General features: G+C 40.6%; 1 protein-coding gene across 1 annotated transcript in view; it reads right to left on the bottom strand.

Annotated features, from left to right (window-relative positions):
* LOC122816215 (solute carrier family 22 member 5-like) overlaps positions 1-27,227 on the bottom strand; it is a 517,081-nt gene that overhangs the window by 121,332 nt on the left and 368,522 nt on the right. Inside the window, exon 8 of the mRNA XM_044088962.1 lies at positions 2,314-2,449. Within this exon, the coding sequence (XP_043944897.1) occupies positions 2,314-2,449 (136 nt within the window). The remainder of the gene's footprint in view (positions 1-2,313; positions 2,450-27,227) is intronic.

Raw genomic sequence — 27,227 nt, 5'->3', positions numbered from 1 at the left:
CAGTTATCAAAATTCCCCTTCCATTTAAAGTAACATGTTAAACACATATTACTTAAAAATACACTCTTCATTTAAAATGAGCAAACTCACAGGACAAATTTTAATATTCCAGCATCACCAAAATTTAAAATAGTTAATCTCAGCAGTTATAATGTTGCTGCTCTCATTCTAAGGGCTGAGTTAACAGAAACATAATCACTGAGATCTAGCTTTGTTGTAGTTAAGTTAGAATATAGAGAGCTTCTCTGGCAATTGAACCTAGATGCTACAAGAAACCCAGGTTTGTTTGGACTGTCTTAAGTGATTTTAGTTCTGAAGAAGCCCTGGCCAATGGAAGAAAGCGCTTAACTTTACAATTTCCAATAACTTTGTTTTGTCTAGGAGTGAGTGCCTTGTGGTTTGTGGTTATTGTATTGCACAGAATACACTCACTTGGAAGAGGTATAAATAGGTATTTGCCCACATTTAGGAAACTATACACACACACACACACACGAGCACACACATACATGCGCGCACACACAAACACACACACATGCATGCATGTACACGCACAAATGCGCGCGCACACACACACACTCTCTCACTCACATGCATATGTATAATTAGAATCACATGAAATTTTCATCTGCAGTGCCAGCTGAAGTAAAATGTAAAAGTGCTTAAGTACCTTAGTCACCTTTAATTTAGAGCAGTTCACAGGTCAGGATTATTTTTCATCATCTATTACAATATGAAGCACTGTCTGTTGAATTGGGATAGCTATTCTCACTACTAGATCAGATATATATAAACATTAAGTAACCTGTAGCAAAGTAGAATGTTTTGTACTGTACGACTGGCCAAAGCCACATGACACAAAATATACATTTTATTTAAGTTGTTCATTTTTCAACTCTTCATTCTATGGCATAAAGAACAGAAGAATTACACCTTCAGTGTACAGGCTTGTCCTGTAAGTAAGAAAGAAAGAAGAAACATGACATTCTGATGTTCATAGGTGTATACTAGGCTAATGACCCTGGGGGCCTTTACAAGCCTAGCCATAGGATTACACTGGCATCGTGCCACCTGACCTTAGTTCCCAGTGCCTCTGTCGAGTAAAGCCACTGGAGTGATTACTGGGGTGAATTGCCTATTTTCCATCCACTCATCAAGATTTCTCTTGAAGAGGGACAGTGAGGTGCTTTGCTTGATATGTATGGGAAGTCTGTTCCAGAGCATGGGCAGTCTCTGGGTGAGGAACCCGTCCCTCCAGCATGTTCTGTTGATTGCAGTAATGAGGTTGAGGTCTCTGGAGCATGTGGTGCAGAGGGATTCAGATTTCTTTAGATGTAGCATTTCTAACAGAGCTGGGTCAGACATGACTTTGTAAGTCAAGCAGAGATCGCCTCTAAGTAGGCGATATGAGACAGAGAATAGTTGGAGTTTTTTGAGTCAGCCCATATAGCATAAGCGTTTAAAGCCTAGGATCCTCTTTGTGAGGTACTTTTGCGGCCTCTCCAGTTGTTGCAGGTGTCTAGTGAGGTACATGCCAAATGGGGCATTGTACTCAATGACTGGCCTAATGAGGGAAGAGTACAGGGAGACAATGACCTCCTTGTTCCCAGATGAAAACTCTTAGTAATGAGATGTGCCACATAGGACTTTCTGAACACAGTGGCAATGTGGTGGTCAAAAGAGAGGTGGCTGTCAACCTGTGTTCCTAGATCTCTTATAACGCCTTCTGTGTTCAGTGGACTACCATTGATGTGATAATTCATGGGAACCGTGTTTTTCCCAAAGGGGATGACGACACATTTTTTGGCATTGAGCTTAAGGCCATGGTTCTGACACTAGTCGGTCTCAGTGAGGCCTTTCTATAGGATGTCAACATCACTTGGGGAGTTAATAATAGCTCCCAACTTGCAATCATCTGCAAACTTTGTCAGCTAGAGTCCTTTTGTGTTGGCCTGGACGTCAGAGAAGTAGATACCAAACAGGAGAGGACCCAGGACTGAACCCTGTGGGACTCCACTTGTGACTGGTTGGCAGTCTGGAGTCAGCTACTTTCACACTGTGGGCTCTATCTGTAAGCCAGTTTGCAACCCACCTAGTGATATAGAGGTTGACGCTTGGCTTAGTGAGTTTTTCTAGGATTCTTGAGTGGGGGATATGGTTATTGTTAGCAAATACACTTTTCATTCACAGAAATGTGAGAAATTGTAAAGGAATTATCTGAGAAGTACAATATCATAAAAAAGCCAAAACAATGAAAGCATAAAATGAAAAGGAAAACATTATAGATGCATATATATAATTATTATTTTTTACCATCTAATTTGTTGCATATCACTTATTTTCTCTGGTAGAGGCATTCCGCGAGTCTCAGGCAACACAAAACTCATAGCTCCAGCTATTAAAGAAAAGCTTCCCATTAGTATAAATGGCAAAATTTTGTTAGAAGACCCTGAAAAAAAGAAAACAAAGATTGTATTAGAAGATATACAGTGGTCAAGAACTACTTTCACAACATGTGCATTGATTAAACAATGGTTTGACACTATATTTTTGAGGAATATGATTACATGCTAATAATGTAACGTAATATGACATGTTAATAATGCAACCATGATCTGTAAATAAAACACTATATTCTTTTGTCCTATTAGCTTATAATTCATGTCTTAATTACGGTTCATCTGAATGGGAGATGTCACTTAGTCCAGTAGTCTGCTTGTGTTTGTGTGTGTGTGTGTGTGTGTGTGTGTGTGTGTATGCATGAGTGTGTGCGTGCGTATGAGGGCTATAGAGTATAGTATTTCAGAACACTTAAGTTGCTTTAGTTACCAGACCAATAAAACCCGTAGATTCCAAAAGTGAGTATATTTATTTTGGCAACTTTAGTAACACAGTGTGTGGAAAATGTAGGACTCCTATAGGTTTTTACCATAAGCATTAATCTCTTCCTGCCAATGCTTGCCGGCATCATGCTGGTTAGTTTAGCACATGAATGCACTGCTAGCTTAACATACATATTTCACATTATTTGTACCGGGGATGATTCTAAACTCAAAAATGACATGAATGAAACTGTGCCATCTGCTCAGTAGGGTCCATTTTGTTATACGATGTTGTATGCATAGACACAACAACATAATAAGGTGTACGATACAGGTAGGACACTGCAACAATATTAATATATAGGATACGCTACATATATAACCAAGGAGTAATATCAATCCACTAAACTGAAGTTTTGAAATTCTGAAGTCAGTGTGTCTTCAAATATTTTAGATTTTTAGGGTTACTGTATTTGTATTTTTTGAGTCTACAGCTTTGAAATCACCACGTCCTTAATAAATACTAACCCTCTAATGAAACCGCATCAAGATGAAAGACTTTAAGGCCTTCAACAGCAACATCCCAAAAATGAAGGAGAATATACAAGAATGCAAAGTGTTAGAAGGAAATATGTTACTTTAACAGTGCCAAAAGATATAGCTAACACTCAACATACAGATTAGGAGCAAATGTCCTGTTGCAAAGGGGGACCCATTCCATGTTTTCTCCCTGCGACATAATCCCATCCAAAATAATAATGGAAATGGTCACATCTGCCCTCTCTGAGGAGAGGAACACCACTCCCTGAGATCAGATGAGAGATAAGAAATCAATTGGTGCAGAAAAAAAAAGCCCAGTGTATACCATTACAAACATTCTTAATAGAGCATTAAAACAGGGTATGTCCTTGATATCAGCAAGTAGGCTGCTGTGATGCCAGTTCACAAGAGAAGCCTTTCTACAGACCTTAGTAGTTACAGATGCACCAGCCTCACAAGCAGATTGTGCAAACTGATGGACAGAACCATCATGGAACGTCTCCAGGTAGACACAGGAACCTTCATTCTCAGTGACGTAGCACAGTACACTTTTGTTAAAAGTGTAGAAATTCATAAACTCCTACAAGGATATGACTACATCTTGGGTGAATGTTTCTGGGTCTCTGCAGCTTGTATACCTTATGACAGAATCATAGATACATTCAGGGATCTAAAGGTAAATAATGTCATAATAACTTGGGTCCACAACTGGCTTCATGGGCATACAAGAAAGGTAAAAACTGAAAGACTACTGGCCTCATAAACCACTGTTACCAGTACAGTCTCTCAAGGTTCTGTCCTGGGAATAGTCCTTTTTGGCATATTCATTTAAGACATTGAAAGCAGCAACGTCTGCATTATTACATACACAGATGACTACAAACTTAGAAGCATTGTTCTGAACCCCGCTGACACTATTTCTTTCAAATGACACTTAGCATTACACTTCATCAAAACATAAGTAAAAAAAACTGCAAAAATTCTATGATATAAATTAGCAAATTAAACAAGTGATATTACTATTCATTTTGTAAAGCTTTCATTCAAATGAAAACACCTCATTTAACCAAAACCTAGGAAGTTTATTGTAAAGCAAAGACTTACTGCTTGAGTAGTCTCAGCTTCAGAATTCTTTTTATACTTAAGTGTCTCCTAGGGGTTGACTTATTATGTTAAACTGCCATTTAACCTCTCATTTCAATGATCTACTCACATTGTACATAAAAAATAAAGGTGCTTTTACATTCTCTGTGACAGCCCCCATGTCATTGTATCCATGTATAGAGCACTGGTTGGATTTTTGTTATGCATACAATAAATGTGTTTATAAATTCTTTGTGACAGCTTCCAAGTCATTGTATCCATGTAGACATTGTCACAGGTGGAACATGTGGCTATGCACCACAAAACCTCTGTGTTGCATAAAAATGTTTTTGGCAGCAGTGAACAAAACACAATAATCAACATCCCTAAGCAATTCTGGAAAGAGGTCAACTGACTTGCAACAGATACAAAAACATCCTACCATACAACTTGTTCTCAGCCACAGACTTCTTCATAGAATTCGGTAAACTGCAGACAACACTACTAGGAATGGACAAAGGGCAACTTATGGGGCCATCTTTATTGATCTCACCAAAATGTTAAATCTAGTAGATCATAGTTTACTATTACACCATCTAGATGAGACTGGCATTAACCTATTGAATATTGTTTTGGTTTGTAGCCTCAGCAAATAAATATGCATTCCAACAGGATCCCTGCAGAAATAGATAGCATAATGTTTTTCTTCAACATGCCTGGTGGTGCTGTATAAGCAGTAAACCACAGGAAAGGGCCCAACGTATTTGTTGTGAACTTATGTGATAAAACAAAGTAGTAGAGAAAGCCCATCATTTAGAACAACTCACTTTATTCACCATGGCTATTTCTTTGTCTTCTTGTTTTCTTCTGATTTGTCTACCATCTGCATTAAAGGATTAAAATATTAATAGTACACCTTTATACAACTTCAGTCTTTTCTTGAACCAATCAACAGACAGTTTCGTTAGTCAAGAGAAAATAAACCTTGAAAGAAGTGGTGAGAGGTATCAAAAGGCAGGAGAAACATATATAAATGCATTTCAGAGGTGAAAGGAACAGACAATATTTAAGCATTACAATAGGGGTGGTCGCAGCCGTTAACGCAAACTTTCACCGCGGACTGATAGAATGAGATTTGGGATCTGTTAGGGGGCATTAGTGAATGAGGTAAACCATTAGATCAACAAATAAGAATCCTATGTTATTGTTTTTTTACCTCCACCTAAGCTATTTTAAGGGCTGTGAAAAGACAGATAATGCACATTAGAGATGTGGTCAAGGAGAAGCTAATTTTACCTGTATGTCTTGTTTTTTTCTTAGGACTAAGGTCAAATGGTAACAGATAATAAGAAACTAGGCTAAGATCTTTGAGTGGCCACTAGTTTTTCATGGGGAGAGTATGTTTTTGGTCATAACATATCTGCTCATAACTGCAGCAGTAAATTGTTAGGAATAAGAATAGCTCTTCCTAGTGTTACTAAATCTTTATTAAGTAAGAAATGGAAAACAAACATTAATGGCCATTACAGCTCTCACCACATTAAAATACATTAAAATGTTGGGAAGAATATTGATGCAAGGGTTTAAAAAAATGTCAATCAGCAGAATTGGAAAGGATGTTTAATTTCTTTGGTTTGGTAATCAATACTAATCAACCCAACAAAAAATAATACAGTTTATTCACCTTATATACTATTCACTGACATCTCTGAATCATTCTTGTATTTGTACTTTAACACTAACAGACATAATATGTAAGCAAAAGTGATGTTTCACTTCAATGTGGAGAAATGATTTCCTATGTATGTGATGCTAATGCCATTTGTATACATGTACATTGTTTTTGATTTTAAGGCTAATGTTTTATTAAGTGTTGTTTGCTCTTTGTCTGTTAAAAATCTTAAACTGTTAATAAAAGATAATCAAACCAAAAAGAAGTAACATATTTCTAAAATCATGCCACAGCCAAAACACAGATGCTGTCTTATTTGCTGGAATTCAAGAATATCTATGAGTGGTATTGCACGGGTCTTCTCTCTGATTCTAACAGTGCAGTGAAGGATATCCAGGTAAAGTACCAGTTACTCAGAGGAGAGCTGGGATTTGGCATGGGGATGCACTGCTGTGCAGAATCTTGATGGTACAATGACTTGAGTACTAACTTTACACTGCTAAACTGTGATTCATAAATATATCAAAAATTGTACAACATTATCATTGGGACAATGTAGTATTGTCTTTATCAGTGAATCTAACTTTCTCCAGTTAGAGGTGAGGTCTATGGAGCAGGTGGGTGAGGTAGGACATCCTTATCTCTGTCAACAAAACAGGAGCAAGCAAGCTCCTTGAGAAGGGCCAGTTACCATCTCTCAGATGAGGTGCAGAAGTCTATACCAAACGTAATACTTGTTGTTATAGCTGTGGAGTAAATCTATTGACATAACCATGGGGAAGGGAGGGCTGCCCATGGTAGGATGAGCAGGATAGAAAGGAGATTCCAACTGACCCTTGAATGTGGCAGTAGTAGGGAGTGGCCTGTAATCACTGCAAAGCTTGGGGTTGCAGGAAACAGATTATTGTCAATGGCAGGAAGAAGAGGTGGTGGAAATGGAAGGAGTTCTCTACTACTTGTAGACTTATGATGGGAGTTAGAATGAAGCTTTATTCTCTACCATGATGGCAGAAGACAACAGAGTGAGATGTCAAACAACTGTTGGGATAGATGGTAAATGGAATGGTCTGTCATGAGACATGGGATATGTGAGGGATTTCTAAGAGACTCTGATTAGTGACAGTTTGAATGTGTTGGCTAATTACTCTGAATAAAAATGTAAGTAGAAGAAAGGGGTCCAAGCCAGAGTGGGCAACTTTGTATCAAAGGAAAACAAATCACTTCGCCAGGTTAAAGTTCCCCTACCTACCTTAGTAATGTGTGCTAATCCTAACCCTATCTCTAACCCTGCCTCTACCTCAACCATAAACCTACACCTTAACTGAAAAAGAAAATCTTTCCACAAAACTACCACAAATCAGACAAATTGGAAGTTAGTGATATGAATGGGGTTTTGGTCTAAAGATCGCAAAAGGAAAGTGCTTTCCTTTTGTGATCATTAGTAGATCCGATGTGCATTTTTGATAGTTTGCAATAATGTACACACACGCACACACACACATGTAATGTGAGGAATGAAACAACTGATATTTGGAGGGCTGCAGGCATACATCCCACTTTTTCACTTTTTTCAGTTCTGAGATGGGTTTCAGTCATTTAGGCTCAAATGATTTTGGTTCAGTGGTTTGGAACTTGAGGCTTCCTAGTGAAAGCTAAACAAAGTTCATGTATAAGAAATTACTCTTAGGAGTTTTTTTTTGCACATGAATTTTTAAAAGAACCGTAAGAAGCACACTACAGTGTCAAAAAGTTGCAATTTCCATGGATAATATTTTGAAAACTGACAGAACAGAAAATGAAAATTTGGATATTGTGATAACATAGCTAGAACAGACTGGCTTTTGTTTTTCAAAGAGAACTAAACTGCCGTTATTGAAACATTAAGAGCTAGCCTTAGGCCACAAGATAGATGCATGTAATGTATTAAAATCAAGTGACAAAAATGTGTCAGCAATTCATCAAACAGTAAAAGCTATTATTGTGACAAAAATGAAAATGAAAATTATTTTGAGATTGTTAAATGAATATGAGATGTTTTTGCCAAGCATACTAGAGATGAGTTAGTGCTTTTAGATAAACTGTTACATAAAGATGTGAACTGGCTCTAGAATTCAGATCAGGGTGGAATTTTTAAACTTCTAAGCAAATGCTTCCGTCTTCAGATGTGAATGATGATGGTGAGAAGTTACTTATGCTATCATGTGATGTGTCTTCATACCTGCTGGTACAGTTCTGTATTCTTTAACGTTAAATGTCAGCAGCATCAGATAAACCTACCGCTTTTACTCCTGCAACCCTGACATCTGTAGACACAGAGCTATTTACAGTTAGATAAACACATCATAGAGGATTCACGATTCAATGTATGGGTACTGATTTAGAAACCAACAGATCACAAACCCATGCCTCACAACCTGCAGAAACTGAAAATAGGAACAAAGACCCTTGAAAAATAAGAACATCCAGCTTATAAATCTAGATATTTAATTAGCATAAAAATCTGAATAACAAACATAAGTCCTCCCAGTTCCCGCTTGGGTTACTACTTAGCAAGAAAGGTTTAAAAAACAGTGTGTGAAAAAATGATGGAAAACATAACCATATTACCAAATAGACAGCCTAAAATCTGTAGACTCTAATGAACAGTACTGCAATATTCTACCACACAAGGTAAATTATTTTTGCTTCAGAAAAAGGGAGTTATAAGATGTGTGTCCTATTTCTTTAAATTATTTTTGCCATTAATAAGTTGGTCATGTGTGTTTTTTCTCTGTACAAGACAGCTTTAAAATCACAAGTGATGAGGTGGAATCAGAAAATTGTATGAAGGGGTAAATCAAGTCTGAAAATAGGGACAGGCACCAAAAATAGGGACATCCTAAACCAGGTCTGAAAATAGGAATTTTCCTCCAAAAAAGGGAGAGCTGAGAGGTCTGCACAAGCCATTCAGTCTGCTATTTAATGAGCTGAAACCTGAAAGCTATAAGACAAACATCTCCAAAAATTATGAGATGTCCTGGACTGTTGAGGGCATATAAGGCTTAAACAGTGTACATTCCTTTGAGAGATTAAGATAATACGAGCACTTTAATGAGATCACCACTCTTTAGGTGAAAAAAATTATTTTCCTTCACATGAAAAAGTTATAATGCTTGCGCATTTTGTATATTGTTGTTCTGACAACAGTTCAAATTAAATCTTGCAGAAATAAATATTGATTGGTGCATACAGTTCAATAACATACTGTGAGAAGCTTACAAGTCTGTGGATAATATGAATTCTCAGCTTTCACTTCCTGTAAAGAGGAATTCATGTGTATCAGATACATATGTCTTAATATGAGCTAGAGTAGTAATTCCATGCAAGTTTTGTAAAATAAATGAACATAATCTTAGTATAATTGGAAGGTTTTGGAATAAGTTAAATATGGTGGCTAATAAGAAAGTACAGTTTTGTACCTACCATAAATGTAGATGTTGGAGTGTATTCACTGTTGCAGTCATTATTCTTGGGTTATCCTGCTGGCAGGCTACCCGCAGTCGGACTGAATTCCAAAGTCTTGGTCCGGCGTAGGGTGCTGTGACCTCTTCCCTGATGTCAGTGCGCCAGGGGTATAAAAGATGCAGCCGACGCCATTTTCTTCAGTTTTTCTTGCCCCAGATGTCAGGTGCCCCAAAAAGGTAGGCTAAAAAATTATGCCAATAAACATGCATGCCCAAAAGTAAACATTTCCTTCATCTACAAGCAAATGCACCACATAGGTTGTATAGAATAGAGCAGTAGAGATAAGACCCAGCAAAAGAAAGGGGGATGGTGGGAGGGTAACCTGGACTGCAACTGTGAATACACTCGAACATCTACATTTATGGTAGGTACACAACTGTACTATGTTCATCGTGTTTCACTGTTGCAGTCATTACTCTTGGGTTGAATACCAAAGCTAAGGATGGGTGGCTGGGCTAAATAGGATTAGGAGAGGCTATGAGGCCCTGCAGAACTGCAGTGGCAAAGCCTGCTCTGGATTTAGAGTAGAAAGGTAAGTGGTAGTGCTTTGTAAAAGTGTGCACTGAACTACAAGTTGCAGCCTCTAAGATGTCTTTGGTTGGTACACCTCTGAGGAAGGCTGCTGAAGTGGCTACTGCTCTGGTTGAATGTGGCCTAATGCCCTTAGGCACTGATTTGCCATGCTGTGAGTAGCAGAAATGAATGCAATGGCCTATCCATTTTGAAATAGTCTGTTTTGAGATAGCCTTTCTTTGTGATCCTGCAGCATATGCCACTAAAAGTTGCTCAGTCTTTCTGAAAGCTTTAGTTCTGTCCAAGTAGAAGCGTAGCTGTCTATATGTCCAAAGAATGCAGAAGTCTCTCACCCTTGTTCTGTGGGTTTGGATAAAAGGTAGGCAAGTGAATGGTTTGGTTAAGGGCCACACCGGACACCACCTTAGGCATAAATGTCGGGTTTGTCCTCAGAGAAACCCTGTCTGGATGGAAAATGATAAAAGGTTCCAAAGCCATGAGTGCCTGTAACTCAGAGACTCATCTTGCAGAGGTTATTGCTAGGAGCAGAGCTGTTTTCCAGGATAAGAATTTTATATCAGCTGTTGAGGCTGGCTCAAAAGGAGGCAGTGTGAGTTTTTCCAAGACATAATTAAGGTCCCATGCAGGTATTGGTGCTCTCCTTGGAGGTCTTATGTTTTTGGCCCCTCTGAGGTACTGCCTTATTAAAGGATGAGAAAAGATAGGTGGTTCCGTATTGTAATAGGTTGAAATGGCAGAGGCATGGATCTTAATTGATGAAAAGGATAGGCCTTTGTCCAGCATCTCAGTTAAGTATTGTAAAATCTGAGGAAAATTTGGTACAAACATGTCAATTCCTTGTGTCTGGTTCCAAGCACAGACTCTCTTCCATTTTTCTGCAGAAGATTTTCTGGTACTGGGTCTCCTGGCTTCCAAAATAACATCCATCACAGCTTTGGAGAGAGAAGTGTGTTCTGAATGGCTACATTATCTGCTATGCTGCCAGATTTAAGGTCCTGAGTTGGCTGTGCAGGATCTCATTGTTTTGCTGAGTCAGTAAGTGAGAAATCTGAGGCAATGTCCAGACTGGACCTTGAGACAATTTCTTTAGGATTGGGTACCAGTGCTGGCATGGCCAGTCTGGGGCAATCAGTATCATTTTTGGCTTCTCTTGTCTGACCTTTAGGAGTACCTTGGGGAGGAGAGGCAGTGGAGGAAAGGCATATACTGTTAGGTTTTTTCAGGTGAAGGATAAGGCATCCACTTTCCATGCTTGCTTGTGATAAGTCCTTGAGCAGAATCTCTGCATTTGGCAGTTGTGAAGGGAGGCAAATAGATCTATGTCTGGGCATCCTCATTTCCTTGTTATCATGCCGAAGACTTGTGGATCCAGTTTCCACTCATGGGGATCCATGAGGTTTCTGCTTAGTTTGTCTGCCAGAGTATTTTTCCTGGCAGGAATTGTGCTTGCAGCAGGTGAACTTGATAAGTCAATGCTGTGTCCCACAAAGCCATGGCTTGTCTGCAGAGGGGGTAGGAATGTGTACCTCCCTGCTTGTTTATGTACCACATGACTGTAGTACTGTCCATCTTTATCAGTAGTTGTCCTGGATGAAGTAGATCCTTGAAAGCTGTCAGGGCATTCTGAACAGCTAGCATCTCTTTTTGATTGATATGAAGATGCATTTGGCTTGCGGGCCATGTACCCTGAATACAATTTCCTGCCATGTGGGCCCACCAGGCGTAATCTGATGCATCCGTTGTTAGTGTCTGCCTGGCTGTGGGTAAAATGAAGGGCTGCCCCGTGTTGTGGTGACAGGCCTGTGCCCACCATCGAAACTCCTGCTGCAGGCAGGGAATGAGGGTAATTAATGTTTCCAGGCTGTAGCAATGTTGAGTCCAAACACTTTTTAGATACCATTGAAGTTTCCTCATATGCAGTCTGGCATATGGAATTAGCAGAATGCAGGATGCCATGAAGCCCAAAGCCTGCAGAATTTTTCTTGCAGATAGCTGGGTCTTTGTTGCCAACATTTTGAAGTAAGAAGTCAGTTGCCTTTGTTTGTCTGGCATGAGATAAGCTATCTGGGCAGTTGTATTTAAGCTTGCACCCAGGAATATTATCTCTTGAGAGGGTACTGGTTTTAATTTCTTTTCGTTTACTGTGTACCCTAGGCAAATTAGTAATCTTTTTACAAACGCCATATGCTTTAGTAGAATGGCCTTGTTCTCTGCTTGAAGAAGGCAGTCGTCCAAGTACGGATATATTTGAATTCCTCTGTCTGCAAAATGCAATTACTGGTGCCAGGCATTTTGTGAAGACCCTGAGCGCAGTATATAAAACAAAGGGCAGTGCAGAGAATTGGTAGTGCATTGAGCCAGCTATGAATCTGAGGTATCTTCTGCAAGATTGTCCGATTGGGACATGCAGGTATGCCACCTTTAGGTCCAAAGTTACAAGCCAAGCCTTCTTGCCCAGCATGGGCAGACGCTGCTGCAGAGTTAACATTTTGAATTTTGGAATGTCCAGAAATGTGTTTAGAATAGATAGGTCCAGTATTGGTCTCCAGGCTTTGTCCTTTCTGGGTACCAAGAAAAGTCTCAAATAAAATCCTCGTCCCTGTTCTTGCTGTGGTACTCGCTGAATGGCCCTCATGTCCATGAGGGATGAAACTTGCTTTTGTGCCTCTGCCCATTGATTGTGTGGCAGGTCTGGCATACCTTTTGTCCTTGGCAGGGTGTGAAAGTGGAACCTGTAGCCCTGAGACACTATGTTCAAGACCCATTTGTCCTGGGTGATCATGTGCCAATTTTGTGGAAAAAGCGCTAGTTTTCCCCCTAAGGGGGCTGCCAAAAGATAAGTGCTTGGTTTTGGCAGAGGAAAGTCATTGGGACTGTTTCCTGTATGGCTATGATTTGTCTTCTCTGCTTTTGGAGGTAGAAGCACCCCATTGTTTAGGCCTGTATGAGCCTTGGGGCTGGGATCTGCCTCTTGGGCGTCTGTATCTGCCTCTTAGTGGCCTGTCTGACCCCTGGAAAGGACCAATTCTTTGTAGGCCAGTTCCTGCTAAATCTGGGTGGCTGCACCTGTAAGAAATCCTTAACTGTCTGCATAGATTTTGCTTTGTCCTCCATTTTCAACAACACCTCTTCTGCTTTAACACCAAAGTATCATGCTGTAATGGAGCATCTAATAATTTTGCTTTAACATGATCATGCAGATTCTGTTCCTTTAACCAAGCATGCCGCCTAATGACAGAACCCATAACAGCGGTCCTGCAAGAGGCCTCCAGAGAATCAAAACCACATTGCAAAGTATGCTTTCCCACTTGTTCAGTTGCATGCAATAAATCCTGCATTTCATTGTTTTCTGCACATTCAGAATTTAACATTTTCTGTTTAAGCAGTGACATTAAGTATTGCTGATATTTAAGCATATGAAATTGACAATTTAAAGCCCTCACAGCCAAGGTAGCAGAAGTGTAAACCTTTTTCCCCCATCTGTCCATTGCCCTTGAATCCCTATCAGAGGGGATAGGGTTTTTTGTAGTGGAAGCCTTGACCCCATTGGGACCCTGAGAAATAGTTTCTGGGTCAGCAGCAGGGTTTTTGTAAAAAAATGTATGTGAATCAGGAACCCTGTAGTGTCTGTCTGGCTTAACAGGTGCAGGGGGTAAAGAGTCAGGAGACAGGCCGGACTCTGAGAATACATCTACAATGTCTAAAACAGGAGGGATAGCAAGAGGCCTGTGCCGAGGTAGTAAAAGAAAATCTCTGAGCCTTTTCTTAAATTCTGAGTAGTCTTGGCTCTCCCAGTGGAAGTGCTCCCACATGGTATGCAGGGTTTCCTCAAAAGAATAATCCTCAGGAGGGGAGGCTGAAGGGATAGATTCTTCAGCATCGGAATACTCATAGGGAGGGAGAGAGTATTCATGGTCAGAAGAGGAGTCAGAGGAAATGGAAACCTGATCTGAAGATTCATATTCTGTCTCTTGCCTAGGCCTCTTATCAGGAGGGGGATGGGAACCCCTGATGAAAGTAATTAGGTCTTTGGCCATCTTGAGCATTTGTTTTTTAGGCATGGAGACCTGTCCATGGGTTTGCTGCACTTGTTTCTTTGTCTTTAGTGGTGCTTTAGTCTTTGCCTTTGAAGCTGTAGTCGGTTTTATATATAACTGTGTAGGCCTGAAAACACCCTCAGAAGCCGATGTCTGCTCAGTGGCTCCAGAGCCATCTGAGGGAATATTTTCCAAGTGTCCAATACCTTGAGTTTCCAGAGGCCTAGTCTGCTCCACGTGGGAGTCAGATGCGGCCTGCGGCTCTGAGGTAGCGGGCGTCAGGGGCTGCGAAAGCACCTCACTGAGAACCGGCGAACAGACGACTGGCTTAGAAGAAGCCTCATAGTCAGTTTTGGACCTCGGATGCCTGTCCTTTTCCTTGCGTTTCTTGTGAATTGCGGTAGTCAGATGGCTATCCGACGACATTGTGTAATTAAATCTTCGTCCAAAGTAATGAAATGCAAAATCGTACCGACGCTTAATAGTGCATTGGTTAACTCTAGCACAAAACCTGCAATTAGCAACGTTGTGATCAGGGCCTAGGCAAGGAATACAATAAGCATGGAAGTCCTTAGGAGGTATTTGCTTCCCACAAGAAATACAATTATTAACTTTTTCTGACATTGGTCTGGAGCAAGAAAAAAGTTTCCCCAAGGGGGTACTTGGCTTTAAATGAAGATTTCGGATCTGAAATTCGAACACGAAAATCTCAGGAGTCGGCCGACCGGCACTTGCAAACTGCTTCGGCTTCGGGCACTGCGCAGCATGAAAGACTGAAGAAAATGGCGTCGGCTGCATCTTTTATACCCCTAGCGCACTGACGTCAGGGAAGAGGCGACAGCAACCGGCGTCGGACCAAGACATTGGAATTAAGGCTGACTGCGGGTAGCCTGCCAGCAGGATAACCCAAAAGTAATGACTGCAACAGTGAAACACGATGAACATCTCTGACATTGAGAATGTAGTAGCCAAAAAACACACCAAAGGACCTGCCAGTGCTGTGTTGCATCCATGGGAATATTCAGAGAAAACATGAAAAATGCCTCTAATTGATTTGACTGGTCAAAACAAAATATTATACAACTCATTTCAGAATAGAGAGGGAAAACAAAAAGACAGTTTTTTTAAATCCCTGTTCAGTTTGGCCTAGATCCTCATATCATTCTATTGCTGTCACTTTCTGGGGAACTAATTTTGAGGAGAAAGATAAAGACTGGAGCTTTGAAGTAAATTTAATTTGCTTCACTGGTTTCCTAGATGCCTCTCTTCCCACTCTTATTTTACTTGAACACCAGTGTGACCTATGTATGTTCATATCAGTCTGAAACTTAATTCCTTTTACATATACCTCTCAACCTCTTAGATTAACAAATCTAGACAAAGCCACAAATAGTGGGGGGACAAAGGACCTAAAATAGGGGCACTTTTTAAATATTTATTTTACAAACGTATTACATTGATAGAATAACAGGTTTTGCATCAGCATGAATTTTCTAAAGAATATGAATTCTGAGACTCAAATGTCTGCCATTAATATTTGACTTCAGTCCTCAATGATTTGCCAGTGACTTTCCAGAAAACCACAATTTTATGAGAAACAGAGTAAATATTTGAGGCAAAAATCTGGACATTCTGCACAAATCTGGACAACTGAGAGGTACACTTTTACAGATGCTTCTCTATTATTCAGATAAGGAAAGACTTTTATAGAAGACACTTTTCAGATTTCATATTAGTCCTGAATTGCATATTATTCATGATTTTAATTAAGCTTTGTCAGAAAGCTTATATACGCTTCTAATCAGTTAGCACTCTGAATGTGACTATGTGTAAGCTCATGGCTATAGTAATTTAGTCTGAACCCCTGCTACTAAATCAAACTCATAAGCCTCCATTTAATTTATTCTATACATACACAAATGTTTAATACTATTTCATGTTTTATTGTCATCTTCTTGAGGTGAACATGTTCTGCACAATGGCAAATGAGCGCTTGCGCGCACACACACACACCACATGCACACCTAGGAGCAAGTTAGAGTCACCAGTCTACCCAACATAAAATGAAAAAGTACACATTAAAAATAATATCTCATTGGGAATTAATCAAACTGGCAAATGAAAGTACATCACTTTTACGAGTATTAGAAGAATGAATAATGGTAAATGTATTCTTTCTAGAGGTATAATGTTTCAGCCAGTGGCAAAACCATTTTACAGGTATTACCTCACTGCCTAATTCAGTATATTTAATAGTTCAGGGTGCAAAGAATGCAGGCTTGTTTTATGTGCTCCGTTTGGTTCAAAATTCTGTGTGAAAATTAATTAGGGTTGTCTAATGTGACCCACACAAAACATTCAGGGACTTTTCAAAGAACTGATCTCCTAACCTTTTCTTTTTGAAAGAAACCACAAAGGGCAGAAGTCTTGATGTAGTGATGGGAACACTGCTGAACTTGCAGCTACTAGATTTAATAACCTTCTGTCTGAAGTCAAGTTTCTTAAAAGCACAACCTCACATGACAGCAGCAGCAGTAAATGTACTGTTTAAAGAAATTGTATCATATTTTTGCCATTCATTTTGTAGTCATGAAAACATTTAAATTTTGTGTTAATGTAAAGAGCATGAATACCTGCAACATGTGTACACACAGACATAAAACTCTGACCTGATCGAAAATATATTCCTCTGGTCCAGTTAGCCAGTACTAACCAAGAAATAAAATATTGCAAAATGAAAAAAATCAAACATTGGTAAAAAAGTAATTGGTTGTATGTGCAGTTTGTATTTACTTTAAAATAATTTAGAATGTGTGAAGGTGATATTTTAATGGTACTGTAGTACTAAATCAAAATGACGTTTTCCTAGCTACAATGAACCTAGAGATAAAAAAGGTCCAAATAAATAAAATGTTCTGTGATCAGCTTTATAAAAAGATGTGCCCAATGCTAGCATTAAGTGTACGGTACTACAATACATTTTATAAAGATGTGGCATGAGCCTGGTATAGCGGTGCAGCATTGCACTGTGGTATAAAAATGTAAAGGGACAGCACATAATAATTGTCATAGACTCGGTTACAAAAACAATGCAGAAATGTGCAGGTATTGCACTATAGTAAAAATAAAAAAAACAGAAGTAGAGCTGGCATAAAACTGGCAGGTTAAAAGTACTAGATGTGTACACCCAGTGTAAAGTGCTCCACTTACCACAAAGAAGCAGGTAAATTTGTCAGTTATGAACACTGAAATAAGCCAACATCTTCTTCATTACCAAATAAATAAAGTACAGCTACTTAAAAGATTAAGGAGGAATTGAACAACATTGAACATGCCTTGAGCAGCATGTTGGCTCAGTGTGTAGCACTGCCACCTCACAGCAAGAGGCTCTCTGGTTCAATTCTTGACTGGGATGCATGTTCTACTTGTATTCACTTCTTTTTTTTTTTCTGAGTACCCCGGTTTCCTCCCAAATCCTAAAAATATATGGTAGGTAGATTGATAACCCTAATTTGCTCCTAGGTGTGTGTGTGTGTGAGCTATATTGAAGAAAGACTTAGAAATCTACTTCTATTCCCCACTTGCCTAGGAATCTCCATGGTTGGCAGTGAATGTTCACTGGGTCACCACAAGTGTTAGATGGTTGGATGAACTATAATGTATGCATAAAACCAATTGTGAAAAGCTACAGTATGCTGTTGAGGTACACCAAACCCTCATCCTATAAGGCTACAACTACTAAAAAGGTGCACCAGACCAGACCAAATACTGAAACATGAAGTGCGCAAACCATCCTTCACCTGATATAGGCTGAAGTAGTCCCTACAAATGTGCTCTACCTCAGCAATAGTAGCTGTCACCCCCACCTGTTTTCTCTCCTAATCCTGTTGTGTCAGATTCTAACCAGTTAGCCTTTCAAGATACCGAGCTGTACTGAGGTGGGCTACCAGCTGCAGATTGGAACCTGTCTGCTGAAAAGTGGTTGGTCTAGGGCTTGAAGTAAGCATCCTCATTGGTCCTTTTGCACCTTTATAAAGTTTTTTCAAGTTTTTAGATTCTCATAGGTTAGTACTAACCTATGAACCTATGAATCATTGGTTCTTCTGTACCTTTTTAAAGATTTTTCAAGTTTTTAGGTTCTGGTATTTAAGCCCTGCATTTGAGCAGGTTTCTGCTTGTTTGTACCGAGCTGAACTGAGATGGGCTACCAGCCACAACTCTGAACTGAGATACCAGATGACCAGAAGCTTCTGAGCTATCCAAAAGCCATAAGTTGACTGTGTTTTTTTTTTTTGCTTATTTATACTATTTACTGCACTTTTTATTGCCTGCTGCCTACTTTAATACTGTATTTAAATACTGTGAACTAAACTATACTGTTATACTGTAATTGTCTGCCGTACTGTGCCTGTTAAATCATATTTTATTGCTGTTTTCACTGTTTGCAAAGCTAGTTTTGCTATTTACACTGTTATGTATTTGCTGATACTTTTCACTGTTGCAAAGTAATCTATTCTGCTTGTTCTGGTTTTCCCATCAAGCAGTATTAAATAACTGATTTGTTAGCTGTTTAAAACTTTCTTTAGAGTCTCCTTGCTGATTTTCTGCTGTTTAAATGATTTTTTGTTCTCACTGCTGTATTTTCTGCTGTGTTAAATATTCTCTAGTGTTTTCCATCAAAACTAGGGTAGATAGTAGCTGTAGAATATTCCAGATACAGGTTTGGTGTATCTGGGTCTGTCTGTAGGGGCTATTTGTTCTCAGCACATTTTCCAGGCCATCTTTCATTCAAAAGGTCCCTTCTTCACTCGAGTGAGAGGAGTGTGCTGATTAGAACCTGTCTGGTGAAGGGTGGCTGGCCTAGGGTTTGGAGTAAACATACTCATTGGTCCTTTTGAACCTTTTTAAATTTTTTTTCAAGGTTTTAGCTTCTGGTAATTAAGCCTTGCATGCGAGCAGGTTTCTTTTTGTTTGCATGTCGCACAACACTGCTCACTGCTGTGCAATTATGCACCATAGCTGGACAGATACATTCAACAATTTTTCCCTTAGATACAGCTGTAGCACATTAGTAAAGTCCTCATCCTTAGTACTTTTCTGGTCAAAGAAATACTGCTAGTGAGCTGTAACCTATTAAACCAGCAGCAACCCCCCCCCCCCGGCAGAAATATCCATCAACTAAGTTCTTCCTTGATTGATCCTGAAAAGATCGCCTTTATGATAACAGGCTTCAACCTAGCATTACAGACAGTTTGACTACCCTTGTTTCATAGCTAGGTAGTAGGCTATTGGCCCTAGGGCCTATATAAGAACAGCCAGAAAGATACCCTGGCTTTCACCACCCAAGAAAATTATTTTCCTGTGCCCCTGTCGAGCAGAGCCACAGAAGTGATCCCTGGGGTGAATTTCCTATTTCCTATACAAATAGGTAGTTTGTTCCAGAGTATGGGAAGTCTCTGGGACAGGAATCTTTCCCTCCAGCATGTTCTATTTATTGTGGTAACAAGGTTTAGGTCCCTAGAGCATGTAGCTCGGAGGGATTGGGATTTCTTTAAGTGGAGCATGTCCAATAGCTCTGGGTTTGACATAGCTTTGTAGCCTCTGAGTAGGTGATATTCGACAGAGTAAAGCTGGAGTTTTTTGAGACGGTCTGCGTAGGGCATCTATTTGACCCAGTAATACTCTTTGTGAGGTATTTCTGTGGCTTTTCCAGTTGTTGTAGATGTCTTGTGAGGTACATACCAAAAGGGGCGCTGTATTCTATGATGGGTCTAATGAGTGTCGAGTAGAGGGGAACAATTACCTCTTTTTGCCTGGATGAGAAACCTTTTCTGATGAGGTGTGCCACATAGAAGGATTTCCTGACTACTGTGGCGATGCGATTATCAAAGGAGAGCCTACTGTCTACCTGTGTCCCAAGGTCTCATCTATTTTCGGGGTTAAGTAGACTACCACCTATGTGATAGTTTATGGGAACAGAGTTTTTACCAAAAGGGATGACAATGCACTTTTTGGCATTGGGCTTGAGGCCATGGCTTTGATACCAGGCATCTGTCTCAGTGAGGCCCTTCTGTAGGATATCCATATCGTTAGGAGTTTCGATTATGGCTCCTAGTTTGCAGTCATCTGTGAACGTTGTTAGCCAAAGACCTTCTGTGTCAGCTTGTACTTCATAGAAGTAGAAACCAAACAGGAGAGGACCCAGGACTGAACCCTGTGGTACTCTACTTGTCACTGATCTAAAGTCGGATTTGGAGTCTGCTACTTTCACAGTGTGGGTTCTGTCAAGGAGTCAGTTGGCAACCCATCTTGTGACATAGGAATTTATACCTAGTTTAGTGAGTTTATCTATAATTCCAGAATGGGGGATGGTGTTGAAAGCCTTGGCGAGGTCTAGATAGGCTGTGTGAACCACCTTACCCTCATCTACGGCTTTGGTGACTGCTTCAAAGAAGTCTATTAGGTTATCAGGTTTAGGAGACATGATCTGCCTTTTATAAACCCAAACTGGACGGGGTCCAGAGTTTGAAGATTACCAATGTCTTTGTTTAAAAGTTTTATGATGATACATTCCATGGCCTTGCAGACTAGGCTCATCAGGCTAATGGGGCAATAGTTCCTGGGGTCCATGGTGGATCCCCCTTTGTGAAGTGGGATAACCGTCGCTATGTGCCATTCAGTGGGCACAAAGCCTGAGGTGAGGCTATAATTGAACATGGTACTTAGATGGGGTGCCAGTTCATTCTATAGTTAATGTAGAACGCAGCCTGGGATGTTGTCAGGTCCCATGGATGCTGTGTTCTTGGCTTTGGAGAGTGTGGTTTTTACCTGTGCAGTAGTGCTTACAGGAACTCTGCATTCTTCCGGTATAGAGATGGACCCTTTAGGGGGTGAGAGGGGGGTAAAGTCAACAATGAACCTATGTGCCAGGATGCTGGCAATATCAGTTGGTTCTGTATATTTAGTGCCATTGTGCTGTAACTCAGAGCAGATCTGAGTGTTGCCATTGAGATTCTTAACATAGCTATAGAATGCTTTGTGGTTGTCTTTAGAATCAGTGGTGATTTTGTTTTCGTAACTAGCTTTGGAGGATTTTATGAGGGATCTCAGCTTCTTACTGAGGCTGACCAGGGAGTTCCTCCAATCATGGGATTTTACTCTTTTTTTGCAGCAGTTTGTTTCTTCTGTTGTAGAGTTTGTTTATGGCAGGGGACCACCATATTGGCTTCCTTTTTTTGGAGGATAGCATCTTGGTTCTGTTATGGATAGCACAATCCATGCACTCGTGTAAGTGCTTATAAAGTGCATTTGTGTAGGATTCAGCAGTCGTACCTCTATTGTCCTTCTGCATGGGTGTCGTGAAGTTTGCCACTTCTGTCTTAAGAAGCGTGAAGTTGGCTTTGGAGAAAAGTTTTACAGTGGTTTCCCTAATGGGGGGTAGGGGCAAGATGTGAATGTCTAGGGTGATTAGCTTATGGTCAGATCTGACCAATGAGGAACTGACCTATGGTGTGGAACACCGGTCACCTATGTTGGTAATGACCAGGTCTATTGTATTGCTGCCCCTGGTGGGGGTGTGGATAAGTTGATCCAATGCATTGGAATTTATGAATTCCAGAAAACGTTGAGCAAAAGAGTTGGTACATTAGTAGCTTTACCAGTTAAAGGTGGGGTAGTTGAAATCACCCATTATTAGGGTGTTAGGTTGTACCCTAATATTTTCCAATGTATCAAGAAATGAGGAGTGGGAATCTTGGAGCATGATGGTGGATCTGTAGTAAGCTACAATTTGGATTGTGGTCTTGCCCAGAGTTAGATGCCCTTGGATAATCTCAGATGCATTATGCTGAGCAACTAGCCTGGAGGTGTGGATATCCTTAATGAATATGGACACTCCTCTGCCTTTAGTGTTTCGGTCCAGGTTAGGTGGCTGAATGGTGTGGTATGAATTATAGCCTGGTAATGCAGGGGTGCTCTCTGGAGCACTGAACAAGGTCCTCTGTCACTGCACAGATGTCGATGTTCTCCATTTTAAGGAGTGCCTCGAGTGACTGCACTTTTGAGGTTTGAGGTTTATACTTCTAGCATTGAGTAGCATTACCCTCAGATTTTGCTTGCTTGTTCCTGTTACGGTGATGAATTTGTCATTTGAATCTTGACTAAAAAAGGCACTATAGGGGTGGCAAGAGCCTTAGCCAGTATCTGGAATCTCAAGGGTCACAGGTGCAGGCCATCTCTGGCAAAGCATCATGGTCTGTTGATCATGTCATCCCAGGCAGACAGATACTGGATCCTCTTACAATGACACCAGATGCTTAGCCAATTGTTGAAGTCAATCATTTTGTCCTTGTACTGTGGTATCATTCTGGGTGATGGCAGGATGCTACTCAGGGCTAGGGTCATGTCTGCCTGGGCTACAAGACAGAACAGCTCCTCCATGTCTCTTTTCATGTAGTCCAGGGTGGTACGTCTTTGGTCATTCACACCAGCATGGACAATGACAGTGTTATATTTGTACTTGTTGTGGAGTGACCTGAGTGCAGCAGATCCTGGCACCCGAAAGACAGCTGACAGTAACTTTCTCCTTATTTAGCCTGGTGAGTGGAACATCAGTGTGCTTGACTATAGAGTCACCTATGACTAGAGTGTTGGGTACGTTGTTATGCCTTATGTGCTGTGGTTGGGTGGCACACTGAGTTTGTGGGCTATGTGTTATTTGGGTTGTGTTGGGGGAGTGGAGGTTGCTTGCGTTTCTGCTTTGGAAGTCCCTGTTGCTTGGGCAGATTTTTATTGAGAGCCTCCATGAATGTAGGTGTGTGTTTTGTGTTTCTATGTGTGTGTTTTGGTGGTGTAGGTTTTGTGGGACTATGTGATGAGTGTGGTGTGGTGCAAGTGTTTACCCTCTCCTCTTGACTGTCTAGTCCAGTCTTGGGTGAAGAGAGCTTTGCTTCCAGTTTAGCTATATAAGTGCATTTCTCACAGGTTGTAGTGCTGAGTGGTAGGAGGAGAGGGTTGTCTGTGTACATGAAGCAATTGCTGCATTGCCCCATGATGCCCAGACTCATCAGGTAGACAGGAGAAAAAAACACCGGGAGCTGACCCATAGACATGCCTGGATAGGTGCTTATTTATTAAGTACTAAAAACTGTTATCCTCTAAACAAGTGAGGAATGTTGAGTGCTGTAATAATTTGTAGCTTAATTAGTGCTTACAATGAGTTCTGAACAAGTGCTGAGCTCAAAGAAACAGATTTGAATGCTAAAACTAAAAAACTGGCTAGTTCTAAGGGAAAATTTGAAGAGCAGACTTTATGGCGTTGGGAATATTTTAACCCTAGCTAAGTGGCGATGCATAAAGTGTATTTTTTTTAATATAACAGTAGCAAATGAGCAAACTGATTTAAACAAATTAACCAGTTAACCAATAAAAAGCTAAAAACTGAGCCCTGTTCCAGCAGTCTTCGATCAGACAAGTTCTAACTGCACACTCCTGCCACTAAGGTGCAAGGGAACCTTCTCCAGAAAAAGATGGCCTGGATTTGTGCTCAAGTTATACACAAAAAGCTAGATTCAGCAGGTCTGAATCTAGTCTTATGCTACAACAAGATGTACCAATTTCAGAGAGAAGCAGTTAAAATAAGCAGGCACAATAAGCCTTTAACCAGAAACTCCCAGCTCAGAAGGGCAGAATCTACCCTCTCCTCCCACAAGAGTGCAGACAACACCTTCTTAATTTAAAATAACTGGCCCTAAGCCTAAGTGCTTAAACCAGAACTAATACACTTTTAAAATAACAGACACTAAGCCTTCAGTCAGCAACTCCCAACTTAGAAGGATGTACGCTACTTGTTCTGCCACAACAGTGCAGACCACAAACATTCTTAATGTAAAGCAACTGATCTGAAGCCCAAGTGCTTAAAGCAAAGGCTTAGAATACAGAAAGTTTAAATAAGCAGCCACAATAAGCCACTAACCAGAAATTCCCAGCTCAGAAGGGCGAAACCTAGCCTCTCCTCCCACTAGAGTGCAGGCCACAAACCTTCTTTATGTAAAATAACTGGCCTGAAGTCCAAGTGCTTAAACCAGAACTAATACACTTTTAGAATAATAGAGACTGAGCCTTCAATCAGCAATTCCCAACTTAGAAGGATGTAAGCTACTTGTTCTGCCACAAGAATGCAGACCACAAACCTTCTTAATGTAAAACAACTGGTCTAAAGTACTTAAACCAGCAGGCTTAGAATAACAGTTACAACTTCTCCTGCCAACCTTGTTGACCTGGGTCTCTTTAGGCAGTGTAACAATTGTCTCATATACAGTGACAACCCTCTACTGATAACACATTGTAGTACAGTGTGAGACATGTATCTACACCAAGAATCTTGAATCCATGCTCTCTCACACTTGAAACAGTAACACTGAAGAGGTTTGTCAACCCACCCACCACTACTCATGCACATAGTAACAGGACTCGTACACATAGTAAGCATCAAACACAAAAATCAACATATGCGGAGGTTCTCTCAAAAAACTTACTGAAACACCACAGACCTCCAAAGCACAAGACTGATGCAACTAATATAGTTCCACAGCAGGCATGAAACATAGTAACACCAGTGTGTCACCTATCAAGCCTGTAAGGCACAACACTCAAAAAACAAATTTTCTTGTCACTGGAGACTCCATAGTGAGACACACAGATGTCCCACTCAACGGGTTGGACAAGGAGAGAGTCAAGGTCAGCTGCCTGTCCAGTGCCAGGATTGATCAGATCATGCATGCAGTCAGGTCTCTCAGCAACAAGTACCATTATTACTGCTCATGTTGGAGTGAGAAGTACCCCACTGGACTACATGAAGAGAGACATGATTAAGCTCTCTGAGTATGTCCCAGGCAGGTATCTCCCTAGCCTTGAGCAGCATATTACTCTCACCTAGAATGACACCAAAGTATAAACAAAAAATGATTGATTTCAATAATTGGCTTTGTTTTTGGTATCATTCAAAGGGGATCCAGTTGCTGTCAGCCTGGAAGCCATGGTCAGCAAACCTCACTGCTTTGTCAGAGACGGTTTACACCTGGCACCACTAGGCTTTTGGCTGCTGACAAAGGCTCTTGCCTCCCCCATAGTGCATTTTTTAGCCAAGGTCTCAAAAATAAATTTACCAACATGAAATTTGCCAAACCAAACAAGGGCCATGCTGCTAAATGCTAGGATCTTAAACCAAAAACTGCACACCCTGAAAGTACTTATCATTGGAAGAGATAGATGTCTGTGCAGTCACAGAAACCTGGTACAAGGCTACATAGAGTATCCCGGCCTTGCAAGGCTTCAATGTCTTCCACACCGTCAGACTGCAAAATGAACAAATGAGAACCAAAGGAGGCGGTAATTCACAGTCCACCTGATTAGACTGGACAACTCCATGGAGTTACTCCAAGTTCAAGTTATGGTGGGTAAGACCCCCATTCAAGTCATAGCCAGTTACAGATCCCCCTCCATGGCATGATGTGCACAAAGCCTACTTGACCAAACTGGAGTGACGTGCACAAAGCCTACTTGACCAAACTGGAGTGAATCCAAATACTCTGGTTATGCGGGATTTCAATTATCCCACCATCAACTGGGAGACCTACGTTAGCCTTAACTTGCTAGCACAAAAGTTCCTTGACTTTGTTAACTGAAATTCCCTAGAGCAAATTGTTCATACCTTGACAAGAGGAAGAAACATACTAGATTTGATCTTCACTAACATGTCAAACAGATGCACTGCCACAGCAGTCAGACGCTCATCCAGCATCAACAAACTTTACAATAAATGCAAAACATTGCTGTCCAAGAAAACAAAGGTGAAGCCCCACCACAATGAAAAAGCACCCTCCTCAGCTTCAACAAGCAAATAAGACAACTTGTCAAATCCTCTAAAGGCTTCTTTGAAAAAAAAAACTTAGCAAGCATAGCCAGGGATAGCCATAAGGCCTTTTATAGGTATGTACATAGCCTAAGAGGTTGGACCCAAGATTGTGCAAAAGTAGTGACTAATGGTATGCACCCTGACCCCAGAGAGATAGAAAACCAGCTAGTGGATAGGTTTAGTAAAAAATTCACTCCCTCCAAACTTATCACAAACTCCCCCCAAACTTCCCTCCCACACTACATATCTGAAGACCAGGTAATTAAAGCCTTGCACAAGGCAAAAACACAGCCTCTATGGGACCAGCCGGCATTCCAGGCTGTCTTCTAAACAGGCTGAAATATGAGCTAGCATCACCATTATGTACCCTTTTCAATCATAGCCTACCCACAGGCTCTGTCCCTGTGGAATAGAGAACAGCAACGGTTATTCCCCTCCAAAAAGTGGCCTAGCAAGAGAGACAGGGAATTACAGACCCATAAGCCTGACTAGCATTATGTGTAAGGCCATGGAATGTATCATTATAGACCTCGTAAATAAAGATATAGGCAACCTCCATATCCAGGATCCAACCCAATTTGGCTTCATCAGATGCAGATTCTGCCTGTTAAATCTAGTGGATTTCTTCGAAAATGTGACCAGGGCCACTCACAAGGAAACATCTGTGCACATAGCATACCTAGACTTGGTTAAGACTTTTGACACAATCTCACATGCAGGCATTACCGATAAACTTAGCAAACTGAATGTAATCCCCTTTGTTGTAAGATCGGTTTGACAAGTGGGTCACAAGCCAGACACACATTATCAAAGTGGGTGACTCCACATCAACCAGTAGACCTGTCACCAGTGGGTTGCCACAGTGGTCTGTGCTGGGCCCCTACTGTTTGGTATATACTTCTCAGAAGTTCAGGTCAAAATTAAGGGGTTGCGGCTGACCAAGTTTGCAGAAAACTGCTAACTGGGTGCAATTATTGAATCCCCAAATTATGTTAGTATACTCCAGAAGGGTCTTACACAGACCAACGACTGGTGTCTCAGTCACGGTCTCAAACTGAATGCAAATAAATGCATCATCATTCCCTAAAAAACAAATAATGTTCCTTCACACTATCAACTCA

This window comes from Protopterus annectens, chromosome 12.part0, assembly GCF_019279795.1.
Source record: "Protopterus annectens isolate FY-2018-M chromosome 12.part0, PAN1.0, whole genome shotgun sequence".
In the NCBI taxonomy this organism is placed as follows: Eukaryota; Metazoa; Chordata; order Ceratodontiformes; family Protopteridae; genus Protopterus; species Protopterus annectens.
This window is presented reverse-complemented; position numbering and strand designations above follow the sequence as displayed.